The sequence below is a fragment of the Thunnus thynnus genome, chromosome 9 (assembly GCF_963924715.1).
Source record: "Thunnus thynnus chromosome 9, fThuThy2.1, whole genome shotgun sequence".
Taxonomy (NCBI): domain Eukaryota; kingdom Metazoa; phylum Chordata; class Actinopteri; order Scombriformes; family Scombridae; genus Thunnus; species Thunnus thynnus.
Window position 1 is genome coordinate 22763422 of NC_089525.1, and position 18503 is coordinate 22781924.

Genomic DNA, 18503 nt, shown 5'->3' on the forward strand with positions numbered 1-18503 from the left:
CTGTTCTGGGCTACTGTAGAAACACGGTGGTGCAACATGGCAGGCTCCAAGGAAGAGGGCCCGCTCTCTATGTAGATATAAAGGATTCATTGTAAGGTAATGAAAACACAAATCTTGTTTTTAGGTGATTATACACTAATTAAAACATACTTATGAATATTATATTCCATTTCTGCCAAGTCTGTTCCGCTACATGCCACTAAATTCTACACACTGCACCTTTAAGTTGACTCCATACTTGCTCAAACTATTTTAACATGCTCATACTATTTTACCCCAAAAAAGAAAACCCCAAAATCAAAAATGTCAGATTTATTTCAGAGATACTGACTAGTTGTGGGAATAAACAAAAGACTCAAACTTCCCAGAGCTGTTTTAGCCCACAAGAACTATGTATGCTTTACTCCCACAAAAATATGTAAACATACTCTATCTTCCTGAGGGCTTCATCCATCCTCCAAGACTTCCTCCCCTCCTCAAATTTTATTAGTGTTTCATTGCAGAATGTGTTCAACACTGCAATTTAGCTCATCATCCAAGCCATCACTCCCCCCATCCTAATTAAGGCTATTACATACGAGGCAGACATCAAAACAAAAGCTACTGTTCCTTTAAATCGTCACCCCTTTTTAATTTTTTGGAGCGACCTCGGGGGGGAAAAAAACACGAAAAAAAAAAAAAACATAGGCAGGCAAAACCAGAAACTGTTACAAAAACGCACACACTGACACGCAAACCGATACTCCGCTTCACCACAAGGACCAACACACTGACTGACCAGTGCTGTCCAGCCGCGTGAATCAGAGAGCCTGTTGTGTGGATGTGTGCAGCCCTCTGGACTTGGTGGGAGGGGGAGAAGTTTCCCCAAAGACGAGCTTGGATCACTGAGAGACGACGATGCCTTTCTCCTCTTGCTCAGTCTCACACGCTGCTCAGTGGATTTGCTGATTCCCGAAATTATTTCTGCAAGTTATTCAACGGGACTGAGGAGAGATTTTGAGCCAGAGGATGCTCCCACAGGTCATTCGGATTCTGTATGTCTTGTCTTTCTGCTTTTTCCAAGGAGGCTTTATCAGGTGAGGCGCACTAATATTTAATTATTCTCTGTGTGTTTGTGCCAGTTATTTTCTCTCATCAACTGCTTGACATGAACTTTTCGACTATTACAGTTGAAAAGCTACTGGCTGCTCTCATCACATCGGTCATTTTTATAGACTTTTAAACTTGATCAGTAGATTCAGCTCTTTAGATGATCATCTGTTGTGTTTAAAATGTGTTATAGGTTGGGGCAACGGAAAGGTTTGAGGCTATTTTCAAATAACATAATTGATCAGGTGTTGCTTGTAAATTCAAAACGTGATTAAATGAGAAAAAAACACAATTTTACAAAGCGCACGTGCAGACGTGGGCATGATTTCCACTATAATATTCCAGCTTTTTACGCACAGAGATAACTGTGATCTCTCGTCCCCACAATTAGATATCATAGTCGCAGTTTTTAAAGAAATTCAAATTAGTTATAAGGCTACATGCATGAATTAACTGCTGCAATAAAGATAAGCAAATATCGCACCTTGTCTCCAAGAAGAGCTCAGAGAAAAACCGCTCCTGGTCGCAAACTACCTGTGGAATTTCCGCTTGCATTGCGGGATTGATCGGTGTCTCTTTTAGAAGGTCGAAGGGTAACGTTAGACCCCTGTGTAGGATATTATATTAATGCGGTGATAAACAATTTACTGACAACTGGTGAAAAGAGCGCTCCTTGGGAGAGGACCCGTTCACTGCTTACTGGCTGAAATCTGAAAGATGTCATGCATGCTAAAAAATTTCATCCATGATTTTTTCATAAATAACAGGAATTGCAAGATTAGAGCATCCTTGCAGAGTTGATTAATTAATGTAAGAGAAAAGGGCAAGCTCCAGTCAGTGTGTGTTCAGTGCTTCTGGGGACAGACAAAACAAAAACACTTTCCTCCTATGTTTTTCTCCCACATTCTCTCAGTTTCTTGAACCACACACCTCATCTCTCTTTCCTCCCTCATTTGCTCACTCAGACCATCTGCCAGCAAACAAGATCCCCTCTCTCTTGACCTTCTTCTTTCCATTCCTTCCTTGATATCCCCCTCCCTCTCTCTCTCTTGGTGGCAAAAACTTTTATTTGCAGGGAACATTTTCCTTATTTCATGCCCTGCCAACCTCAGGTGTGAGCGGAAGGGAATTAAGATCTGCATAATCCTGGAGCGGAACAGAGCTGTGACTCCGTGAACCCAGGGGCGAGAAGAGCAGCTCTTAGCCTGGAGAGCAGTCAACTGACAGCACCTCCTCTGAGAAATTATATGCTCTCCTACCAACCACTCTGCTCGCTACGTAGGGAGGGAATGACAGGGAGGAGAGGAGGAAAGGGATCGAGGAGGGCAGGTGTAAAAGGAGGGAAGACAGCCAGAATCTGATGGAGGTGTGGAGAGGTAGGAGCAGAGATGGAGGGTGAAAATGGGAATGGAGCAAACTTAGATGGAGAGAAATGTGAACAAGAAATTGAGAGGGTGATTCATTTAGCTGGAGGCGGCGGGGAGATTAGTAAAGTGGAGGACGAGGCTGGGAGATGGAGAGAAATGGTTCAGATAGGAAAGAGGAGATGAAGTGGAGAGGGAGGGGGGCGCTGGGTATGAGAGACAGGAAGTGTTGTAGGCGATTTGAAAAAAAGATTGTCATGTAAAATAGTGCACAAGCTGGATTGGTATGATAGGTTTTGGACTGGATGGTCGTTGACAACAGGAAATGAGAACCAGGAACGAAGGGTGTAATGAATAAAGTTCATATCGTAGTCTGAGAAGGTGATGGTGGAGGGGTGAGGAGATCTATGCGTGTGTATTGTTGCAATACACTTGTTCGACTTGAATGTCGGCTTGAAAGGAAGCCAAGAACCTGTCTGGTTGCCTGAACCTATTTTTCCACACAGCTTAGTTGCTTGTGGGATCCTTAAAGGATGAAAAATAACACTAAATAAATTGAAATTAAAGCATTTGCACAGACAAAGTGGTTGATTTACGGTGGAAGTATATTGCCTTTGCTGGCAGCGGGGTTGTTGGTCAAACTAGATGACAATTCTTTTGTTCACTTTCCAACAGTTCACCATCTCCTGCAGCAATATGTATCCTAATGCATTTTCTCTTCATGTTGTTTGCACTGCATGTTTCTGGTCTATTTCCTTGTTTTGCTTTGCAAACCTCTTTACTTAGCTGACTTCCAATATGAATCAGTGGGAAGCTAGGACTGGGTATGATTTGAAATGTTTTGATACTTGTGCTAATGTAATATCTAAGTTTCAGTGCCAGTAGATACTATAAAAATACAATTTCAATACCGTACATTGACAAATATTCACAAGTTTATCTATAAAACCCATTTATTCAAAGTAGAGTCAAATTTTCAAGCCAATTCTATATCTGTCGGCCACAATCACAAATCACACTGTTGGAGCCAATTTGAGTGTTGTGATTGGTGAGGTATCAAGGCATTTGCAGTGCAGGAGCCAGATGCATAAACAATGTGTGCACACAAAAACCATGCATACGCCATTTCCCACATATAAACTGGTATTTATAAAAACAGAATGTGTGCACACCTCACGCATTCTTCAGACCAGGCGTACACACGTTTTTCTAAAGCCATCTGAGGGTGAAGTGATGAGGTAGAGATGAGGTGCGGCCCAGTTGCCAGAATAAAATGTTGGCATTGTACATTTCTGCAAACCATGGATATGTTTGATCTCTACGTTTCACTATGTTTAACACATGGCATATCAACATTTCTACAATGACCGGTTATAGGGAAAGTGACATAGTTCCATGTTAGGAGGAGGCAGGTTGGGTGATTGGCTAGAGAGTTATTTGCATGGCAGAAAGTTGCAAACAGCAGCAGAGACCACTGTTTGAGACCACTGCTCACTTCCCATTTCAACTGACAAAACCAAGTATTTTAAGTGGGACGTTGGGACATTTGTAGCTGTTTAATCCAAACCATTATCTTTCCCTAACCCTTACCAAGTGGTTTTTGTGCTTAAACTTAACCAGACCTTAATCACAGCATTGTCACACCATAAAACATAATTATTCAACTGATAACGGCCATTTAATGCTGTGTTAAATGACATGCGAAAAGTTTAAAATGCAATCAACATTGAAATGTAGAGATTCAACGCATCTGTGGTTTGCAGAAACATACAATGCCAAAGTTTTATTCTGGCAATTGGGTTGTAAGGTGAGAATCTTTTAGTAAAACATTGTTTAGGTTGATAACCAGCCGCACTGATTGTGGGGGTGGGGGGGTTGTGTTTACACAGAGATTTGTAAAATGCCGATCAAAGAGTACATTTAATTAACATTTTATTTTGCTATTAATATTATTTTTATTTTATCCTTAGTTGTGACACACATTGTAAAGTCAGTTAAGATGTGAGCTACAAACTAATCATTGATTACAGCTGGATTAATGATACGGATGCTATAAAGAATCGCACAGCCATGTGTAATGGTTGCGTGTAATGACAGCTATTCTGGCTGTTGGAGAACCTCTCCCGTTTGTGTCAATGACAGGGGAAAAGCAGGCTGCGAATTGATATGAAAATGGCTGGTTAAGGGCGTGTCTTCATCCATTTATGGCTAATTGTAGGAGTGGAAATGAGGCACGTGTGCCCAGCACCTAAATGACTGAGATTGCATGGGGCCCCAGGTCAGTAGGGGGCAACAACATAGCTAATGTGATGACTTTCACTATTGCGCACCTGTGCAATTATTTGCTGTGTTTGGATGATGAGAGGCATAATAGCTGTCACAACTCAAACAAGATTGAAAGATAAAGATAATCGATGCAATCTGATTGTGCCTCAAGTCAAACATCAGGTCCATAGCTCTGCAACCCACCAAGAGAAGTCATCTGCTAAAGGTTAGATTGTGTGACGTAAAGAACAAACTCAAGCCATCCATCCACCACAGGCATGGTTAGCTAGTTTGACCACTTCCTGTAACTTTTGGACAGTTTGTTGCTAATTAAGCATTGCATGAACACTGACCTCTGAGAGGTTTGTAGAGTTTCTTTGCCTCAATACAAAAAGCCATACAAGGACTTTGACTAAATAAAAACAAGTTTTTTTATTGAAATCGGGAACTATCCGATCAAAGAATACATAAACAAGACAAATCTTACCAGAAATTCAATGCTGGCTTTCACTTGGTTCATCGCTTTTGACCTTTGGTCTGTTTGAAGTTTTGAGGTGTGATATCCAGCACCGTAGGTGAAGTCCTGAGCACTAAAGAAGCGACTCTAAAGACACTCATGTAATGTATCCTTAACTCTGTGGTTTGCATACTCCCCCATCTGGCGTGGAGTGTCATCAACAAGTAGAACTCAAGTTGTGCTGCTTGTATGATCTCACATGCTGACTTTACCAGTATGTAATGATCACAGCAGTGGACACACAGGTTGTACAAATGCACCCACATCATCTGGTCATCTGATATATATCATTTCTATGACAAATTGAAAGTGAAGCGTAGTGAGCAGCGTTGGAGTGAAGGGCAGAGAATTGCACCAAGGATCCCTGCTGTCCTTGCCTCCAGTCAGTGAGAGATCATGAGTCAGAACTGGAAATATCAGAGAATAAGTCTTATCATCCAATGGAGCTGGGTCCTCACAAGCCTGATAATTAGATGTCTTCTTGGACAGTGTGTGTGTATATGAGTGTGTGAAAGGTTTATTAAGGGGAGGCCTACCTTCTTTCCCTCTTAGCTGCAATAAATTAATTGAAGTAGATAATGGCTTTACTTGATCACAAAGGTCAAGCCATCACATCTTCAGAAAGTGGATCAGTAGCAGAGTTATCGAAATAAACAAATTCTATGAGAGACATCTTTGGAGAAAGTCCTCATTGCATTGCTGACATGTTCTGTTTCTCATATTTGGTTTTAAACATGTGGAATTGTCTTAACGTATTGTCACCGGGCTATAAGGAAATTCCACCCTCAAAGTATGAACACTGTTAAAAAACAATTTTAGATATGCATTTCTGGGTCCACATAAGTTTGCTGGAAAGTTTCCTGTGTCCCCACAGATAACTGGCCCAATTAAGATGATGTATATGCCACTGAGATACTTTCAGTGTTACTACAATTTTGTTTAATAACAGAAAAATGTTCAGCTATCTAAACGATTGACAATAAATGTCAAATTTCAGAATTAAAGAGCAAAGCCTTCCAGACTCTCCATTTTGCCAAGTCCAAAAGTCTGTGCTTAAGGCTGAGAGCTCATTATTTTCAATTTCAGATGACTGTTAACTGTAAACTTTGGTGAAGAATGTCCCCTTGCAGCAAAATACTGAACAACTTTTTGATATGTGGGAACTGAAAATGCATGCACTTTCAGTTGGTAAAAATAAGATCAGTCTGACATAAAGTGGATTTTTTCCGTCTTTATGTCCCAAATTAGCTATCAGTCATATCAGTGGCACCTAATAACAGCTTTTCCAGCAACCTGTATGCATGACATCTTTCAGGTTTCACTCAGTAGTGAATGGGTTGGTAAATTGTTAATCATCCCATGAATATCGTATCCTACACTGGACTCTAATGTTACCCTTTCAACTCCTCAAAAAGACACCAATCAATCCTGCCAAGCAAGCTGGAATGCTAAAGGGAAGTTTGCGAACAGGACGGGTTTTCTCAGCGCATGTTTTTTTAATTGCAAGTCGGCGGGTGTGGGGTGCAGGGAGAGGAGGAGGATTTGGGATTAGGTAAGGTCAGTGTGAAGAGGAATCACACCAAATGACATGTCTTAGCACAACGGCCCTCGAACAAACCTTTTCCTGAACATTAGCTTCTTATTTTAACAACTGTTGTGGAAATTGTTGCAGGTTCAGTTGGATACATGAAGCAGCAGAGCATTGCTCCTAAATGCAGACATTATGATGTGCATGTGGTAGCTGTACTTGATGCTTACAGTACATAGTACTAAAAACATAACCAGTTGTTTAGCCAAGTGTAGAGTGGCTTTTCTAAAGGCTTGGATTTTGCAGCAAAATCAATTTATTCCAGTGGAATCACTATAATCAGTGGATTTGCTTAGGCCTACTATCTACATGAATTTTTTGTGTTGAGTTCAACTTTGTCAAGCTTGCTGTGTGTCAAAGTTATAATTTTACCGACACTGAGTGAGCTCACTTGCTAAGAGAGCCTTTTTCCCCTTCAACAGTTTTTTATTAAATGAAATGATGTACATTCCTGAGAACAAAATCCAGTAGAGAGGAAACAGCTCAGCAGAGAGAAAACAGAAAGAAGCTCAAAGAACTAGCACTGGCATGGTCCCAGCTGGCTAACATGTTAGCAGTTAGCTCACCAATTACAGTAGTTTATCAAATAGCCCTGTGAGCAGTCACTACATCTTCAAGCTTATAGAACCACATCTTTTGTGAATATGCACAGATGACTTTTGCTGTGCCACTTTCTGGTGTGACCACGTCTTAAAGTTGCTGATCACAGACTTAAATGTGAAATGAATATGGCCTCCCTAAGGAAAAAGGTTAAGGGGCTCTATGTTAAAAAAAAACAAACTCTGACCAGACCAATGTGTACTTCAAGTGTCCTATTCAAATGACTTGAGTCAAAAACTGGTGTTTTCTTTTTGAAGCCTGTTCTAAGACACACCTGTTAATCAGCAAAGAAAAAAACTGTTCCTCACAGGGAATATTCTGGAAAGAAGTAAACACTATTTAGCCAATCCAAACTTCAAAAGCTCAGTTGTTGGGTGAGGACACAATCTTTCTGTGATAGCTTTTAATTAAATTCTGATGGTATTCCCAGCTTGTATAGAAGTATCTGCAACAACAAAGTAATATCTGGAGGCTAGTAAACAGTAGAGAGAAGTGGACTGCAAAGATTGTGTGCCTTCATTTTAAATATTTCACAACCCACAAAGAGCTGAAATTATGGCTTGTCCATTACAAAATATGTGCATGTGAAAACTCGAGTGAGAAAATATTTTCACCAGGGAATTGTTTCTGAATTTGATCATTTAGTTTTCACCCAAGGTGAGACAGAAAAAAATTGTCATGCAGAGAACATTTTTACATACCTGCTTCAATTGAAATTTTCACATTTATATTGCATTGTGTCACATTTAGCTGTAGGTGAAAAAAATGTTCACATAAGAAATCAAATGTGCAAATGACTGAAATGACATGATTTGAATTTACATGGAAGATTTCATTTGTTAATTCTTTTCTAAGGATATTTGTACACGGCAGTTTGAAAAAATTTCAATTGAACGCAACTGAGATTTCACCTTGAGTTAGACTGTCAGACCCTTTTGGGGCTTTCTTGTCCTTTCCCTAAAACACAGGAAATCCCCACATACTTGGCTGATACACAGACTAGAGCAGTGAGGAGTACCGACAAAAAAGGAAGTGTGAAAGGAGGACAGATGGGATGTTTACGTGAGTTAATGACTAAAAAATGAGCACCAAGCTGGAGACAAGAGTTGAACAGACGGTTTGCTCTCCACAGCCAGCACCACCATGAACAGTAGTGGTACATTTATCAATGAAATATGAAGACTAGGGATACAAAGAAAATTCATCAAACGATAAACAAAGAATTGATATTTGTGCCCTGTTAAGCTTTAAATTCCATTGAGGATATGTGCAGGATTTAATTGTAGCATGTTCAAAAAAACTTCAAAACAAGTCATTATTAATTCAGCTCATTCTCAGTGGAACGATTTCTTTTCTCTGCAACTGGTTTAACTTTGTAAAGACACCTTCTTTGCAGCCAGAAAGAGACAGTCACTACAACAGATTTTTTTAAACAATATTTTTTATTGAGGTTTTCCAATTATAACAAACAGTCCATATTAATAAAATGGTCATCTTGGTATAAAAAAAGTAATTAAAACTGAGGTGAATATACAGATGTAACTGTAAATTCAAGGTACAGAAATCTTGAAAATCACATGGGCTACTCCACTTTATAATCTTATTCCAGTTTCCCCCACCCCAGTCTTTGGCTTTATTGATCATTACCAACATTTTGTTTCAAAGACTCCATGAAACTCCCATAGATATTTTCAAAAACTCCCATCTTTCTTTTAGTAATGTATGTTAATTTTCCCAGAGCAACACATGGTAATAGGTCCGTAATATATTGATTCATACTTGGTTTGCTCACATTTTTCCATCCAATTGTCAGGAATTGTGGAGCAGGTGGACCCAAACGCAGAGACCAAAAGCAGGGCTGAAAAAAACCCTCTTTATTTCTGGGACCAGCAGTCCAAAAAACAAAAGCTGACTGGGCTGGGCAGACTCCCGGCACAGAACAGCATAGACTTGCTGAACAAAACAGACAACTCAAGAAAGACTGAACTGAAAACTGGACATAAAATACAAACTGAACTAATGAGACAACAAGGAACAGGTGGCACAGCACAAGGGCAGGCTTGGAGCTGATAGGCTGGGGAAGACACTAGGAGCAGGACAGGGCTGATGAGGGTAATGCAGGGCAGGTGTGAAGGGAAAGTGTGGAGGTAAAAGCAGAACAGAGACAGACACACCCACACCTCACAGAGACAGAGACGGAGACCGGGGGGACAGAGGAAAAAACACCAGGAAGACACAGAGAACAAACCAAATAAAAGGCAACCAAACTAACACTATCTCAGAAAGACCCTCAAAAAGTCCAACTCAAAACAAGCCCTCTCCACATAGTCCAATCTTCACAAAACAGAAAAAAGTCTGGAAGGCATGTGGTGAATAATGACAACCAAGGAATTCGAAGACAGACTCACAAGAGTCTCTAGAGTCAGTGACAGAACCATGACACCAATAGCTATGGCTCTCTTAGCTTGTAAGAGACACAAGTCTATTAGTGTTGTGTCACTCTTCTTAGTAATAAAATCACTTGGATAAATACCCAGGATGCACAACTTTGGCAAACAAGGGATTCTGGCTAAACATGTCAGGAACCTCCTTCCAAAAACTTTTGACCACATTACATTTCCATAAGCAGTGAAAGAGTGCTTCTTTAGCATTGTTACATTTGAAGCATGTGTCTGGCGTGTTGGGATTAAAGTGATGTAATTTTGATGGTGTTATATATATTCTTAAAATCCAATTGTATTGTAGCAACTTAAGCCACATGTTAATTGTTTGTGTTTGAGCCTTCAGGCAAACCTCAGACCATTCCTCTTCTGAGATTTCCTCCTGTAAATCTAGTCTCCAGCTTTAAGTTTATCTTCTGAAGACTCAGATGACTTATCAACAAGCATTTTATAGAGCAGCAATACCTGTTCTTTACCAACAGTGTGTTTCAATGTAATGTCTTCCAGCATTGAGAGAAGTGGCTGTGTAAGTGAGTGGTTTTGGGAGACAGATAAAATTTCTTATTTGTAAAAACTTAAACAAGTGCCTTGAAGGAATATCACACATTTCTTGCAGTTCAGTAAATGACATTAGCCTTCCATCGTTGTATAGATCCATTATCCTGCTTAATCTCTTGTTTGCCCCTATCTTGAAAGAAGCATCTTCTCCTCAAGGTATAAATTTACTGTTGCCCCATATAGGTGTGAAACCTGACAGTGGGGGGTTTCCCCTATATATTTTTTGGCCTCATGCCAGATGTACATAGTATTTTTTAGAAACATTTTTTTGCGTTTGTCCTCAGCTTCTTTGGTTCAGAAAAGTAAAGGTTGCTGCTAAGCGGTAACCCTTGAACTGAGCATGACTCAATCTCGACCCAGGCTGGAGGTTCCTCTGGGGAGAAGTATCACATGATTGCTCTCAGTTGTGATACCCAATAATACCAGTGAAGGTTAGGGAGTTTAGACCCCCTCTGTCAGAAGGCAGGTAAAATAGAGTAAAATGGAGCCTAGAGTGTCTGTTGTTCCAGATGAAGTTGGTAAATACTTTCTTAAATCTCGGGTGGGGGAAAGGGGATTGACTAAAACAAATAGAACAATTTGGGTAATGTATTCATTTTTAAGATGTTAACGTGACTGATTAAGGAGATTGGCATTTAAGTCCATCTCTTAAGTGATTCTATTACAGATTCCACAATAGTTTTATAGTTGGCCAGAATCAGATAATTCAATTCAGGTGTGATTTTAATTCTCAAATAGGTGAATCCTTCCTGAGGGGCTGAAAATGGAATTTGTATTCTAGGTTGCTGCCTCTCTTGTACATTTAGATACAGTATTGATGATTTATTCATATGTACCTTGTAGCTTGAAAATTCCCCAAAACTTTTAATCAAGTCTAACAGAGATGGCATTAAATACTCAAGGTTTGATGAAAGAAAAAAAAAGACAACATCATCTGCATAAAGTGATATTTGACGTTCTGAGTCTCCCACTGAGATCCCCTGTATAGATGGAGTTCCTCTAATAGCCATCGCAAATGGCTCCATTGCTGACACAAATAGCAATGGGGAGAGGGGGCAACCTTTATGTGTAGATCTGTGCAATGTGAAGGGTGTAGAAGTATTATTATTTGCACTACTTCAGCTGTTGGGTCCTAATATATTGTCCTAATCCATTTGAGGAAGCCTTCTCCTATTCCAAACCTCTCCAAACAGATACTTCCACTCAATTCGATCTAAAGATAGCTGTGCTGTGTTCAGTTACCCTCTTTTTTCATAAAGGATCATTAGTACCCTTCTAACATTATGAAAAGTCTGCCTCCCCTGGGTGAAGCTGTTTTGGTCATCTTTGATCATGTCCGGCAGTAACTCTTCAAGGCGTCTCGCCAATGTCTTGCATAAGATTTTGCTATCTGTGTTGAGCAGTGAGATAGGTCTATATGATGCACAGTCAGTGGGAGCCTTTCCTGATTTTAGCAGAAGAGTGATTAGTGCCCCTCTGAGAGATGGTGGCAGATATTCCTCTTTGTATGACTCCAATAGCATATCTAAGAGTGATTGTTTCAGCTTATTTTAAAATCATTTATAAATCTCTATAGGAAGCCCGTCTGGACCAGCTGCCTTTCCCCCCTTCATGCTGGTGATGGCTTCTGAGAGCTCATCAGCTCCTAAAATATTGTCTATTTTTTCTTTTGAATCAGCTGAGATAGCGGGAAATCTAATGAGCTTAGAAAATGGTCCTGTTGGCCTGAATCTTTATGTTTGGATGTATAAAGTTTTTCATAAAACATTCTAAAAGTATCATTTATTTCTGAGGGGTCTTTTGGTATTTTACCTTAATTTGAATGGCATCGATGAAATGCCACCTAGATGGATTCATAATATGTTTAGAGTTATTAAACAATGAGGAAATTGGTGAATGATCAGAAATTACTGTACTGTCATACCAATAATCAGACATCAGACCCACAGAAACCAAGAAATAGTCAATATGTGAGTGGGTTTAATGAGTGGCAGAATAACAAGAATATTCTCTGGATACTGGTTTAGATGACCTCCAGACCTCATACAAATTAAAATCTTTAAATCTTAAAATCTCTGCACGGTTGAAATCCCCCCCTATGATATAGTGACCTGGCAGGGAGGATGGAGTTAGAAAAATAATTTTGAAAAATAAGGGAATATCCTCATTAGAACCATATATATACTGACAATATTCAAAGTATCTGTAAGAAGGGTGTTGTGAATAATGGAGTATCTGCCTCTTGGTCAGTAATTGTTCTAATTATATTTAGATGAATGGATTTATGTAGAAGAGTTGGCACCCCTCTAGCATGGGAAGAGTAGGAAGCTGCAGTGACCTGGCTGTTCCATCTTTTCTGGATCTTATGAATATCACTTTGCGGTAAGTGAGATTTCTGTAAAAGTAGTATTTTGGAATTCAGTTGCTTAGCTCTATTTAGAAATTCCTTTAGTTTGGATAAGTTATTTAGCCCACATAAGTCCATGATGTTATCTTAAATTCTGTATTGGAAGTCATATTCTGTTATCTAAACATCAATATAACAGTATGGAAAAAATAAGAAACATGTACACCTGAGTATAATAGTACTGCCTATATCAGAGCGCTCAACAAGACTCCCTTTGCAAGCTGTTATACGAACAAAAAATAAAGACACCATAACATGAAAAAGATGGAACAAAACATCCCATGTGAAGTTCCCCGAACAACCCTCACCCCTCCCCTTGTTCAACACTGAACTCCCCTTTCCCTCCTAAAGACTCTAGTTATGGAGCTACAGAATCTGGTCCACAAAAACTGAGGAACAGATTATTATTTTTGATAACCTTCATTTCTACAGGGAGGGGCCATTGACAGCATGCTCTGTTTTCCAAGGCTGCCTTGAGTACAGAACATACAGAAAAATAAAAACAAAGTTTCCAGTATACAAATTTGAAGTGACAAACAACAAGATTTACAGCAAACGTACAGAGACGACATTCAAAGAAATTCAATCAGATACATCAACATAGAAAGCATGCACATTAATTGTCTACAGATTAAATGTCTACAGAACAAGTCCCTATCATGTGTCACTCCACCCTAATGTTTGATACATTTATATAGAAAAATTAAACTAAAAGAAAAAAAATAAAGAAAAAGCTATTAGTAAAGTATTTCCCCATTAAGGTGTCGATGCATTTCATTCACCTGTCAAGGCAGCCTGTTAATGGCTCTTTAAATGAAATACAATCAAAAGTCCCTGGCTATCAAAAGAAGGTTTAGCTGCCCAGTTTAAAACTATCTTTGAATGAGGATTATTTCAAATTTGTTATATAAAGTAAAAATGTGGTATTGGGAGTATAAAGACAAAGCTTATCCTTAACAGAGTAACAAAAAAAGTACTTTGAATGACACACAAAGAAAACAACTAACTTTGACTGTATACATATCCTACATAAATTATTTTTTAACAGCGTGTACATCCGCAGGAGAAGTGAGAGAGTTGCCTTCGTGTGTCACCTGGAAAGATGATGGATGTTATATTCTATAACGCAGTCCCATGGCTCTGCATCTCGTTTTAGCTCAGTCGTACGTAGGCTTTGCGCTTCTTATCCGTCTCCCTGGCAACATTGTGGAAAAACTTTATATGATGCTTTTTAAAATGAATTTTTGCTTTTTCATATACAGCCGACATCACTTTGGTTTTGTCCTTGTAGTGTAAGGACTTTATCAGAAGTGTTTTAGATGTTGCATTGGGGTTCGATCTAAAGCCAGTCAGAACTGTAGGCGCCCTTTCAATAACGATCAGTGCTGGAAATGACTCAGTGCCCAGTACTTCGGGGATCCGTTTTTCCAGAAAGGCATATGTACGTTAGGCGTACATTAGATCTGCGGCTGTGGTTTTCTAGGTCCTCCATTTTCACCATCAAACTCTCAACCTGTTGTCTCAGGTGTTTGGTTGTTATATTCAGTGTTGAGACATCGTCTTCCACCCCTCCAAGATTCTCCTCAGCCTCCATTAACCAGCCAGAGTATTGTTTTAGTTCACCTTGCATAGATCGTATTGACTTTATCACCATATCAAATTTTGATGCAAAGTCTTCCTTTATCTTAATATAAATTGTGAACTGCACTCAGAAATTCACCTGAGGATTTATCCGTCGATGGGTCATCTCTCTCCTTGTCCTCCATGGCAAAAGTTAGTTGTGGTTGGGGAGGTGGTGATTCTCCTTCAGTTAGAGTTTCAGTAACCTTTTTAGTCCTTTTCCTGCATCCAGGCATTGGTTACACCATTGTGACTGAGTAAATTGAATTTTCTTTTTCTCTCCTGCTTTTCAAAGAGTTTATTACAATATTAGAGCAGAGCAACAACTGAACTACATCTGATCAACACTGTGCCATGACCAGAAGTCCAGTCTCTACAACAGTTACTTTAGCAAAAACTAACAAACCTGTCTCCTGATCATAACGTTTTGTCATGAGCAACTGTTCGTAAAAATAGGTGGTTTGCAAGACACATACTTGGCCACACAGTCTAATCTAAAATCTCTGACAGGAAAGCAGTGTCTGACACAGATCTGCCCATTGCTTCAGTGGGCATTAGATTTGTGTTTGGATATATGGTGGAGGTGACAGCGTACTGATGGTTTCTACTAGCAGCCAGCCTAAGCTGACACCTCAGGCTGAGAGATGTGACTGATGGTTTTTGGCCCATTTCAATCAAAGCACATATGACCTTTCACTGTTTCTGTAATATGAAATTGTTTATAACAGCCTCCTTTGCCACATCTTAAGACATACTCATTGTGATCCTGATGCTTGAGGATAAAAACAGCAGTTTTGTCCTCAGGATGTATATCTCCTGCAATATCACAATTATCTTTTCTCTTATTAAGAATCTCCCCATGGGTTTAAAAGCTATGATCATTGATATCTTACAAAATTATATTTTCCATCCTGGAAGAGAAATGGGTATCTCTCTCTGCCTTTTGCTTGCGCACACTAAACCATGTGTTTGTGACATGCCTCTGCTGCCAGCTGAAATCAAAACTCCAAGCCACTGAATAATAAATGCAACATGAAGTGTAACTGATGCACATCAGCTCAGGGTAAACTTTTAATCTCTGCAGATATGTAGCTGGCTAATGCTAAACTGGAAGAGAATTAAAATGGAACACTGTCAATTGGTCATGGAGGGAACCACCAAAACCTTTCAGGCGTTCATTCGCAGATGTTCAAATCAAATGTGTTTGGCTGTTTCCTGCACGTCATTCACTTCACACACACGTAGGATACGAGGTTGTGCCTGTTGTAAAATAAAGCAGTTAGTTAAATTTAGCTTCTCATGGCCACAAGCTCTTCTAGTATATAAACTAGAGTGCCACTAGACTTAATCCAAAATAAACAGAAGTAGAGAAAGGAAAGAGAAAGTGATGTAGCCTAGGTTTTTGCTGTTGCAAAGTTTCATCAAATGAAAACTGGTCTGATCAATATTTTTACATTGATAATGGATAAAATTTCTATGTATAATATGAAAGGGGTTGCTCATAGTGACGAAAGCACAGAGAATTATCAGTGGACTCCATAGTTCTCCTCAGCTCTTTTTGGTGTCTTTCATCTTCTTTCATCGTCTTGTATCGGTTTTATGGTCCAAAACTTTATTGGTTGGATTCACTCTCAGAACTCTCAGCAGTTTTGTTTTCAAAGGTCAAATTTTTCTTTAAACAGTAACCTCAACATTAAGGATAATGTAACGATCAACCACCAGTTTCAATGATCACATTTTGTTTTTGATTTTGGCATGGTGGAGGGCTAAAAATATTACAGTACCCATGAGCTTTGGCCACTGTTGCTATGGAGAAGAAGCCAGTCAGAAGTGCGAATCAGAGCAGTAATGAATTCAACGCAAAACACAGGTCCATAGTTGCTGAATTCACTCAAAAGTAACCCAGAAATTTAAGGTAATCTAATTTACACTATTGATTATAGAAATTAAAAAAAATCCTCAACACCGTTGTTCTTAGCTTCCATCCGCCATTAGTGGCACATGTGACTGAATTTTAAGCTTGATGATCGGCTGATTCTTGCTGGAATGCACCTTTGGAGTCTTAGTTAAATTCTACCCTGGGATTTTTATGTACACAGGCTTGTACTTTCAGCTTTTTTAGTCAAAGAACCAGATATTTCCTAACATAGTTATTCATCTTTGGTACTGATAATTTAACCAGGAGACTTCTACAGGTCTTCTACAGAGCTCCAACTGTGAGTCACATAGCATTGTCCAGGGGAAAAATGAATAGGATTTTTTATTCTGGAACCAGGAGCAACCCAAATAGCTCCTCACACTCTGTATAGGCCTACGTAAATCCTACTATTACTGTAGTACATGTTATCAATACTACAATCAATAAGACAATGGCCCAACACTACAGTCAAACTACTAGTTTGGAGAAAAACCTTTCAGCAAAATACATTTCATGCTCTGGATAGCTGAGATGGAGGCACAGTTGTGGGGGGTTAAGTGGCTTGCCTACAAATACATGGGTTTCTTTTTTTCAGAAATGTTTCACTCTGTGCACTGACCAAAACAGCGCTGCACACAGTGTGAGTCTCGTCAACATACTGTAGGCAACAAAATATGTGACACAGAAGTAAGGTAATGCAATTAAGTGGACCTCTCCACTCTTCTTCTCTGGCCCTGGCAGATTAAAATGGCCACTTATTGACTCGAGCAGCACTTTGGCTCTGAGGTTCACTGCCACAGGTCATTATGTTCTCTGCAATTAGGAACATGAAGTGGGGACCCATTATGAAACCCTCCATCATGTCGTTATGTCTGACCATACAGTTCATGCTGATTAAAATTCACTTTCGGGGGAAAATGACATGTCTGGCCTCTGAAAACCAGACCTTATAATATATGGTCAAACAAAAAGAAACAAGGAGTCAAACTGAAGCTCTGCTTAGTAATTGAATCCAAATCTCATTAACTAAATCATTTAGAATGACTATAGTGCCATTAATCACCAGTTGCAAAGATCTGTAATTTATCAGCCAAATATTGCAGGCTAAAGCCAATAGAGGTAGAGCGAACTACAAATCAACTAGTCCTCCAAATGAAACGACAAAATACGTCATTGATCCATTAGAAGCATTTTTTGATCTGTGCCCCTTTCAGCAGTTTTCAGCAGGACTACATCATTTGTGTGTTCCTTCCAAAAGCCATTACAAATCACTGTTTAAAATATATATTTTTATGATTTGACAACACTGTGGTTGGTTTAGGTACAAAAACGACTTGGTTAGGTTTAGGAATAGATTATGACTTCGTTTAAAATAAGTACTTTGTTTATCTTAGGGAAATATTATGTTTTGGTTAAAATTACTACATGCTTAAGGTTAGGTGACTTTCATTGTCAAGGTTACAATAATAAGCATGTGGTGAAAGGGAAACGTGAAATTTGTGCTTGGAAAGGGAAACAAACAGTTTTGTTGTCCCATTTATGTAACCCAACCCTCACCCCTACACAGACTTTGTCACTATAAAATTATCATCTGATTTCCTCCTTCACTCCAGTCATGATTAGTACAGCTGCTCAAGGGCTTCTGTCACTTGAACGTAAATATTTGTCATTTTTGTGAACTGATCCTGTCATCATTCTTGGGAAGACTGTCACCTACAAACACAAATCATTAACTCAACCTTACCTATTAGCTTTAATTTTGGTAATTTTGGCTGTTTTGTAACAAATCTAAATTTGCTGTAAATTGATTTACAACAAATTTACTGAATACTAAGGCACAGTGAATTCATTAAATACACTGGTTATGTACAGTATATGATAGGAATCAAGATCAGACAAATAAAAAAGTAAACTAATGAGAAGGAAGATCTGTGACAAATAGTACATGACATGTATGAGCTTTTTATAAGAATCATTGTAATTTTAGGCAGATTTAGTTAAATATAAACCAGTGTTAAGATTCACTCAGAAGCCAAGCTTGTTTGGGGAGAGATCTACATAAATTGAAACAAATGCGCTACTTATTGCAATGCCGTTGTATGTTCATTTTTATGGAGCTTCTGATAGTATTTGCAT

At 39.1% G+C, this 18503-nt stretch overlaps 1 protein-coding gene across 2 annotated transcripts in view; it reads left to right on the forward strand.

The window, feature by feature from the left end:
- Positions 1 to 426: 426 nt before the first annotated feature.
- glra4a (glycine receptor, alpha 4a) overlaps positions 427 to 18503 on the forward strand; it is a 56962-nt gene continuing 38885 nt past the window's right edge. For both annotated transcript variants that reach the window (XM_067599733.1, XM_067599734.1), the window contains exon 1: positions 427 to 1076. In XM_067599733.1, coding sequence (XP_067455834.1) covers positions 1009 to 1076 — 68 coding nt within the window. In that variant the 5' untranslated portion in view covers positions 427 to 1008. The remainder of the gene's footprint in view (positions 1077 to 18503) is intronic.